Genomic DNA, 9,036 nt, shown 5'->3' on the forward strand with positions numbered 1-9,036 from the left:
AAAAAAAAAAAAGAGATGAGGAACTAGTGAGACTAAGGAATTGAACTTTGAATTGTCTTTTTTGTTATTGTTGCATTTTGTTGCCATTGGTGTCACAGCTCACAGCAACCTTCCAGTAGCTGGGACTTCAGGTGACCACCACAACGCCCAGCTATTTTTTTTGTTGTTGTTAAAGTTGTCATTATTATTTTAGGGGAGTTCAAACCCACTAGCCTCAGTGTATATGGCCGGCACCCTAACCACTGAGCTATGGGTGCCAAGTCAAATTTTGTCTTATTTTAATTAATTTAAAATTTTAAGAAGCCCTAGGCAACCGTGGCTACTGTGTTGCACAGCACGGGTCTAATTTACCTCTAACTCATGCTAGTCTCCACTTTCCACAAACAGATATCACTTTACATTGCAGAAAGCCAAGTTCTTAAAGCATATATAAAGCACCCAAGGCTGCTTACTTGGGTGGCATCAGACAGCAAGCTCTGTCTGGTGCAGGGAGGGAGGCCACTGTGGCCACCATGGGCACACACAGCCATGTGAGGAGAGCTGGAGTCCTCCTCCCAGCTCATGCGTCCCTCTGCTCGCCCTCAATGTTCACCTGCAGAATGGACAGCCCATGGAGGCCCGGGAGAATGTGAAGTGTCCCAAAGGCTGGCACTTTAAGAAGAGCTGGCATGTGGAGCTGAACCTTGCAGTGGACAATGAGGGTCAGTGCCCTAGCTAGGGGTGGCAGTGCCTGGGGCCTCAAAATCCCCACAGCTGTCTGTTCCAGCAGGCAGGGGCAACAGATGCTTCTGACAGCCTTTGAGCAACTAAGCTCTTGGGATGGGTCTGAGTTCCCAGGGGTCCAGTGGCTTCCAGAGAACTGGGTCTCCACCTTTTCTTTCTTTCTTTCTTTCTTTTTTTTTATTGAATGGTAACTATGTACATTAATGCACTTCTGGGGTACAGTGTGGTGTTTTCACATACAATTTGAAACATTTCATCAAACTGGTTAATATAGCCTTCATGTCATTTACCTAGTTATTGTGCCAAAATGTTCATATTCTACTCTTAGAAAGGTTCACAGGTCTCCACCTTTTCCATACACACGGGCCCTAGTTTTGAGACAGTGCAGCTCCTACGCACCCAAGACCTGGCCAGAGCAGGGCTGGGCAGATGCCTGTAGTCGTGGCTGAATTCACCCCCATGTAGCTCCAGGGTAGGAACAACAGGCAGAAAATCTAAAGGCCTGGGCTCGAAACATAAGATTTGCTGCTTATAGACTGCATGGCCTTGTGCATGTCACAGCCTCACCCTCCTCCTGTGTATCATGGGCACCTGAGTCCAGGCCACCTGGTTACACAGTGTGGTCACACCCTCCTCAGGGCTGGAGAGATCCTTTAGCTTGCCTCTCAGGCCTGTCCCAGCCTCCCAGCCTTCCAGGACTTGAGGACCCAGAGGTCACAGTCCTGCCCCCACAGGCTGGGAGTATGGAGTGGGAATCCCGCCCTCCGGCCTGCCCCAGGTCTGGAGCCCAGTGGAGAAGACCTATCACTCCTGCCGCCGGCGGCACTGGGTGCGTGTGCGCTTCCGGAACCACAGGGAGCTGGGCGGCGAGCAGGAGGCCCTCTCCTTCCTGCAGGAGGTGAGAGGCTGACAGGCAGGGGCCCCAGGCCTCAATGGCAGGGCAGAGGCCATCCTGGGCCATGGCAAGGGCATGACTCTGCCTTCCTCCTCACAGCACAACCTGGCCAAGGGGGAAGAGGACGGCTGGGAGTATGGCACCTTCGGCTCCAAGTTCCTCCTGAACCCTCAGCCCCAGAGCCAATTCCGCCGCCGCTGCTGGCATCGCAGGCTGGCCCCTGACACAGACAACAGCGGCGTTGCACCCATATTCCTCCTGGAGGGGTCTTTGGTAAAGCCTCAGCAGGCTGGGTGACGCCCACTGCCGGTCGGCAACCTCACTTCCTGGAGGAGCCAGGGCCTGCCCTGGGTGTGGGTTGGGGGGACCGGGCCCCCACTCCTCAGGCTTGGGAGGGTGAAGCCTGTGAGGAAAGCAAGTCGGTGGGACTGGCCTAGAGGAGAAAAGAAAAGCTCCCAAGAGTCTCAAGGGACACTGTCCTGGGCACAGGCTATGGATTTGAAAGAGCGTCTTAGGAAGGAAGAGGGAGGCACCTCCTGGAGGCATGTCCCAGAGGACACCCGGCCCCCTGACATGCCCTTCATCTACTACATCTTCAACAGTGAGCACCATATCAGGAGTCTGCTTGTGTGGCCTCAGAGGCTAGCACCTAGGGCAGGGAGGAAGGAGGGGTGGAGGTGGAGGAGCCAGAGGGCAGCCTGGGGGCATGCTGGAAGGAGGTGACCTATGTGGCTCCTCTTTACCCAGAGCCCCACTACTACCAGCTTTTCTGCTACATCTACAAGGCCCGGAACCTGACATCCAACCAGCTCCCAACGTTCCAAGGTAGGTGCAGGCAGCCTTTGCCCCTGCTCCCCAGGGCCTCATGACATAGCCACCCTGAGGTATAAAGAATGTGGCTAGATGGATGTTACAAAGATGCAGACCTCTCTACCAAGCAGCTCATGAGCCTGGTTTGGAGAAATGGTACCAAAGCAAAGACTACAACGTGGGGCTGCTCTTGAGGTGTGACCCCACGGCTGAGGGATTAGAAGGGGAGCTGAGGAGGCTCCCAGTGGTGATCATTTAGCCAGGCACTAAAGATAGAAGAATTGGCCTGGCAGTACCAATGAGACATGCAAGCAAGAAAGAAGGTGGCATACTTGGGAACCATATGCCGCTCTTGGCTGGAAAGAAGAGGAGGGGTGAGGAGGAGGCCCTGGGCAGGAGGAATTGTCCTTGGTCCTATGAAGGAGACCCACTGAGGTTTTCAGGAGATGACCTACACACATGCTCCAGCCCATAAGCAGCACTATTTGTAGAGATCCAGGACGGTGGGTGGTAGGGCTCTGGGGATGTTTGCTGGGAGCTGTGTCCACTGGGTATCACCACCAACATTGAGAGGCCCACACACTGCTGCTGCTCGGGAAGGGAAACCTCCTATAGCGTTATCCCCAGAACCCCTTCAGAAGAGCCTCTGCCCTCCATCTTGGTGGATACCAGTCCTCAGACATATAGGCATGAAGCATGGATGGAACCAAATGATCCCCTGGCCTCTGGTTACATGTCCAGTTGCTCTGTAGCTTTCACTGAGGCATCCTTCTGGGCATCTGGCAGTGGCAGTGACTGCCCGGCCAGGGGCTCCCTGGGCACCCAGTCCAGTGACTGGAGGAGAGCTTCACCTGGCTCCTCCCCTTCCAGGGCCCTTCATTCGGGTGGTCTTCTTAAACCATAGCCAGTGCACCCAAACCCTGAAGAGCTCAGCAGGCCCTACATGGGCCCAGACGCTCATCTTCCAGCACCTTCTTCTGTATGAGAACCCCCAGGACACCAAACAGAGCCCACCACTTGTGGCACTGGAACTGTGGCAGCACGACTCCAGGGTAAGGCAGGGTGGGGACTAAGCAGGAATAAGAAAACTGCAGAGTTGATGAGGGGGGGGTTAGTGGAAAAGATATGGAAAGTGCTCCTGTGAGGCTTGATGTGCCAAGAGCACCATGTAAACACAGAATACCTGCTGTCTTCTCCTCGTCAGAAACTCAGGCGAGGACTGGAACTCTGCCAGCTCAGCCTCCATGTTTTGTGAACTTCCCCTCTCCTCTAGGGCAAAGAGAGCTTGTGGGGACGGAGTATGTGGTCTCCGGTGGTCTGGCTGGATCTCCATGACCGGACCCTGCCCCCCATGAGGTGGCACCCCATTGTAAACGAGCTAGGGTCAGCAGAGGGAGAGATCTTGGCATCCTGTGAGCTGATCCTTGAAACTGAGGTACTGGAACAGGGCCTGGCTGGGATGTTGCATAGTGTTCAATATCCCTGCCCCAAGTCTCCACAGCCAGCAGGGCCCAGCTCTGCGCCCCCAGGAAGTGCCTGGGCCCAGGAACCAAAACTTTGGGCTTGGTGATGCCAGCTCTTACCTGGGGTCTCTGCAGCCCCAGAAGAGCCCTATAAGAGGGCCTCATGCTCCCTGTTCTCCTACCTCATTCCTGCAGTACCTCAGAGAGAAGCAGCTGCCAATCTTGAGTGTTCCCTGGAGGAACGGGGTCTACATACTCCCCAAGAGCATCCAGCCCATGCTAAAGAAGATGGCCATTGAGGTGCTGAGGGTGGGTGGGGTGGGCAGGGGCAAGCATCACTCTGAGCAGTCTGGATTGTGGTGGAGCTCTCTGCTGCTTCTCCCTGATGACCCAGTCCAAAGTTTAGACCCAAGAAATGCTATTTAGAGATGGAAGGAGACAGGAGAGAAATGAAGAACATGGGCTTTACTGCAAATCTCTGCAGTGAGTAGTAAAGAAAGGGTGATAGCATTATGGCATTTGAGACCACACGGCCCCTGCACAGTAGGAGCTAATTTTCAGAGAAAGAAATCAAGGCTCCAAGAGACAACATATTCTTTTATTTATTTATTTATTTATTTATTTTTAGAGACAGAGTCTCACTTTGTTGCCCTTGGTAGAGTGCAATGGCATCACAGCTCACAGCAACCTCCAGCACTTGGACTTTAGGCAATTCTCTTGCCTCAGCCTCTTGAGTAGCTGGGACTACAGGCACCCAACCACAACGGCCGGCTATTTTTTTGTTGCAGTTTGGCTGGGGCCGGGTTTGAACCCGCCACCCTCAGTACATGGGGCTGGCGCCCTACTCACTGAGCCACAGGCACCGACCGAGACAACATAGTCTATACACAGTGATGTAAGAACTAAGAAACAAAGCCAGAATTGGCTCGGCGCCTGTGGCTCAAGTGGCTAAGGCGCCAGCCACATACACCTAAGGTGGCAGGTTCAAATCCAGCCCAGGCCTGCCAAACAACAATGACGGCTGCAACCAAAAAATAGCCAGGCATTGTGGCGGGCGCCTGTGGTCCCAGCTACTTGGGAGGCTGAGGCAAGAGACTCACTAGAACCCAGGAGTTGGAGGTTGCTGTGAGCTGTGATGCCACAGCACTCTACTTAGAGGAAAAGCTTGAGGCTCTGTCTCAAAAAATAATAATAATAATTAAGAAACAAAGCCAGAATTTATGCCCAGCCCTGCCTGACTCCATGCCAGAATGTTTCTCACCTCTCTTTTGAGATAGCATGAGGTCCTCCTGTCAGAACCCATGTTTCTGGGCACAAATTTGGTAACGAGCAAAAGATGATCAGGTTCTCTAGGAACTGGAGGCTTCCCCAAGATAGGCAACAAAGCTGGTTCCCATTCTGGGGCCCTGAGGAGGTATTCATGAATAAGTTGCAAATATTTCCCAGCACAGTGCTGCCCACTTCTCTGCACAGAGAATTCTGTGGGAGTAAGGGTCAGCAACAAGCTTAGATAGCATAAGAGACCCCTAAGAAACTGGGCACCCACTGTTTTTATGAGCCTTACAGCAGCAGTCTCAGTAATTCATACCTGAGAATGGATGGTGGGAAGTGAGGAAAAGCAATACCCAAGGGCTTTGGAGGTCAGTGGAAGACACAGCCAGTGGTCTTAGGATACCTTCCTCATGGGAGAGAGGACAAGCACTGATCACTCACGACAGGGAGACTGGCAGGCCTTCAGATTCTGGCCTCTTTGTGTAGCCTCACTCCCTAGTCCTGCGTGCTCCCTAAGGCCCCACCAGTGCCTATGCAGCCTCGCTCTCTGGCAAGGGACTCTGTCACAGAAGCACTGCCTGCCCCTTGCCCTGCCCTCCTTCTCTTTTCTGGCAGATCTTGGCCTGGGGCCTTCGGAACATGAAGGCAAGCTCCCCCCAGCTCCTTGTGGAATTTGGGGATGAGTCCCTGAGGACAGAACCCATCAGTGACTTCCAGACCAACCCCAACTTCCCTGAGTCCATCTATCTCCTCATAGTGGTAAGAGCCCCCAGGGCAAGGGCTGGGGCAGCCCTCTTCTCTTGTGATGCCTCACACTTCTCACCTCTCCTGGGGGCTGCAGTATATGCCTACGCAGGAGGCCTACGCACTGCCCCTTGTGGTGAAGGTGGTGGACATTTGGCTCTTCGGCCAGCGGACTGTGGTGGGTCAAGCCAACATCGACTTCCTCCAGCCCTATTTCTGTGATCCCTGGGCTCAGGATTACGTGCCCCCACAGCTTCCAAGTACAGTCCTTTCTTCTTGCCTTTCCCCAGGCCTCACAAACAAGTCCCCCTGGGAGTGGGGCAAGGCGCTGTCTCCCCTGTGAGGTTGGCACCCCTCCTCCTCAGCCTTCTCCCCTCCTGAGATTCATGGCTGTACTCTCTCCACACAGAGCTGTCTGTGATGAAGCAGGAAGGTGTGAGTAAGGGCCTGGGGCCCCACCTTCTCCCACAGTGTTGATAGGGAGCAACCCTTATCCCTGAGACAGTTTGTCAATTAAAAGAGTGCTGATATCCGTGCCCCTACTGTGAGGCTGGACTGGACATGGGAACACTAAAGCAGGGATTCTCAGCCCAGACTGTACCTCAGAATCACCTAAGAGTCTTAAAAACTCCTGAGACCCAGGCCACTAACCAAGACCACCAGAATGGCTGGCAGTACGACCCAGGCCTCAGAAATGTTTCCAGCTGCCCTCTCCCCACCCCTGAGTGATTCCAAAGTGGTTTCAAGGTTCAGAACGACTGCTCTAGGGCAGCACTTATAAAACTTTAGTGAACAGGAATCCTCCACACATCTTCATCAAAAACAGATTGTGATTCAGTAGGTTGGGGTGGGGCTGGAGGCTCTGCCTCTTTGAGCCCTTTCCAAAGTCCAGCCTGTAGCAATGGGCAGTAAAAACAAAGAACTCTGCTTTCCTCTCCTCCTTGCTCCCCAATCCTACATGAAGGGCAAGGGAGCCAGGGAAGTCTTCTAGAAGGTCAGAGCCAGCGAATACTATGGACAACTTGGCCTCACCTTGCCTATCCCTCTCATTTTTCAGTTCCTAGGGCAACTCTACAAAAAGTTCTTCTTCAAGTCCAGCACAACCAAGGTGATGAAGGCTCAGCCATAGGGAACAAGGAACAACCCCAGGCAGTTCGGGGAAGTAGGGAGGCTTTCCCTGCCCGAGGGCCAAAATGCCCACCACCCCACACCCTGCCAGGATGCATATGAGCACGAGGTGGATTGGTGGAGCAAGCTTTTCTGGGCCATAGGAGATGAGCACAAGTCCCCCAAGTACAAGTACAAAGACTATCACACTCTAAAGGTTTGGAGGCCCCTAGGAGGGGAGAATGCTGAAAGAAAGATGGAATAAACTCTCCCACTGGGGGCAGACCTACCCTTGATTCCCTGGGAACCACCAAGTGGGGTAGTTCCCACATTGTCTCCCAAGACTCCTTAAGACAGTTCTGCTGCTGTCTGAGCAGACACTTTGGAACAAGACCCAGTAGTGGTCTCCCTACCAGCCCAGTCCCACACATCCCCTGCAGGTTTATGACTGTGAGCTAGAGGCTGTGCCGGCCTTCCAAGGCCTACAGGACTTCTGTGAGACCTTTAAACTCTACCAGGAGCAGCCCAAGTTGGACAGCCCTGTGATAGGGGAGTTCAAGGTGTATGTCTGCCCAGTTTGGCTGCCCCTGTCCCCTTGTACCCCTCCTGTTCCCTGGTGCTACATACTCATTGTGAGAATAGGGGAGGGAGGGCTTGAGAAAGTTTTGGGAGGAGAGAAGCATAGATTACTCCAAAGTCCTCCCCTCATACAGGAAGAGTGAGGGCCTTCTCACTCCCCATTCTGGTCTGTGCTGGTCTCTCAAGGCTGCAGAGCCAAAGGGCAAGCCCCAAACTAAAGGGATACATGGGGTGGAATTCTTACCTAAGGATCACAGTTCCTTTGTGCAGCACCCTCCTACACACCGTGGTCCCTGCCCAACCCCTCTGCTGCATCTGCCTCTACAGTTTTCCCAGCCTTCCTTAACCCAACCCTCTCACTCCTGAACATGGGCTGGAGGTACCTCCTGGAAGGCTTCACAGAGCTGTCCAGCACTGCCAGACTGTGTTCCTAATACCTCCCCACCTCCAGGGCCTTTTCCGCATCTACCCCTTTCCTGAGAATCCAGAAGCTCCCAAGCCCCCACACCAGTTCGTGGTTTGGCCTGAGAAAGAAAATTTCCCTCAGCTGTGCTTGGTGCGGGTGTACATGGTTCGAGCCATCAACCTGCAGCCCCAGGACTACAATGGCCTGGTAAAGAGCTGTCCCAACCAGCACAGCTGCCCCTAACACCTTGCCCTAAAGCCCAGTCTTCTGAAGCTCCCTCAGACCCACATGCAGACTGCCAACTCCATATGGGCTCCACGTGGTGTAAGAGGCCTCATTTCTGCCCCACTCCCACACTGCCTGACCAACTGAGACTGACTCCCCATTTTCTATCCTTCCATCACCTACATCTGACCCCAGTGCGACTCTTATGTGATCCTGAAACTGGGAAAGACAGAGCTTGGCAACCGGGACAAGTACCAGCCCAACACTCTGGATCCCATCTTCGGCCAGTGAGCTGCCCCAACTCAATCCCACCCCCGCCCATGCTGGGTGCCAGTCTCAGAAGGCAAAGAACTTTTGCCCTCCTCTCCAGACTCCATGATCCGAGGATGATGTCTTACTTGCTCTGGCATTCAATAGATGCATGGATGGGACGAGTGTGGTGGCTCACTCCCGCAATCCCAGCTGGGAGGCCGAAGTGGGTGGATTGCTTGAGCTCACCAGATGAGCTTGAGCAAGAGTGAGACCCCACCTCTAAAAAATAACCAGGCGTTGTGGCAGGCGCCTATAGTGCCAGCTACTTGGGAGGCTAAGCCAAGAGGACTACTTGAGCCCAAGAGTTTAAGGCTGCTATAAGCTATGATGTCACAGCACTCTACCAGGTGCAAGAAAGTGAGACTCTGTCTTTAAAAAAAAAAAAAAAGTGCAGCTCTGCACCTGCAGCTCAGCAGCTAGAGCTCTAGCCACATACACCACAGCTGGCAGGTTTGAATCCAGACTGGGCCTACCAAACAACAATGACAACAACAACAAAA

At 53.5% G+C, this 9,036-nt stretch overlaps 1 protein-coding gene across 1 annotated transcript in view; it reads left to right on the forward strand.

Annotated features, from left to right (window-relative positions):
* Positions 1–9,036, forward strand: part of FER1L5 (fer-1 like family member 5) — a 60,761-nt gene that overhangs the window by 45,811 nt on the left and 5,914 nt on the right. The window contains exons 28-43 of the mRNA XM_012811024.2: positions 599–701; positions 1,458–1,621; positions 1,718–1,891; positions 2,108–2,219; positions 2,366–2,443; positions 3,299–3,480; positions 3,702–3,863; positions 4,087–4,191; positions 5,779–5,922; positions 6,005–6,167; positions 6,317–6,342; positions 6,965–7,015; positions 7,127–7,231; positions 7,455–7,574; positions 8,045–8,206; positions 8,420–8,511. Coding sequence (XP_012666478.1) covers positions 599–701; positions 1,458–1,621; positions 1,718–1,891; positions 2,108–2,219; positions 2,366–2,443; positions 3,299–3,480; positions 3,702–3,863; positions 4,087–4,191; positions 5,779–5,922; positions 6,005–6,167; positions 6,317–6,342; positions 6,965–7,015; positions 7,127–7,231; positions 7,455–7,574; positions 8,045–8,206; positions 8,420–8,511 — 1,943 coding nt within the window. The remainder of the gene's footprint in view (positions 1–598; positions 702–1,457; positions 1,622–1,717; positions 1,892–2,107; positions 2,220–2,365; positions 2,444–3,298; positions 3,481–3,701; positions 3,864–4,086; positions 4,192–5,778; positions 5,923–6,004; positions 6,168–6,316; positions 6,343–6,964; positions 7,016–7,126; positions 7,232–7,454; positions 7,575–8,044; positions 8,207–8,419; positions 8,512–9,036) is intronic.

The sequence above is a fragment of the Otolemur garnettii genome, unplaced genomic scaffold (genome assembly GCF_000181295.1).
Source record: "Otolemur garnettii isolate 467f Iridium unplaced genomic scaffold, OtoGar3 scaffold00148, whole genome shotgun sequence".
NCBI classification, from domain to species: Eukaryota; Metazoa; Chordata; class Mammalia; order Primates; family Galagidae; genus Otolemur; species Otolemur garnettii.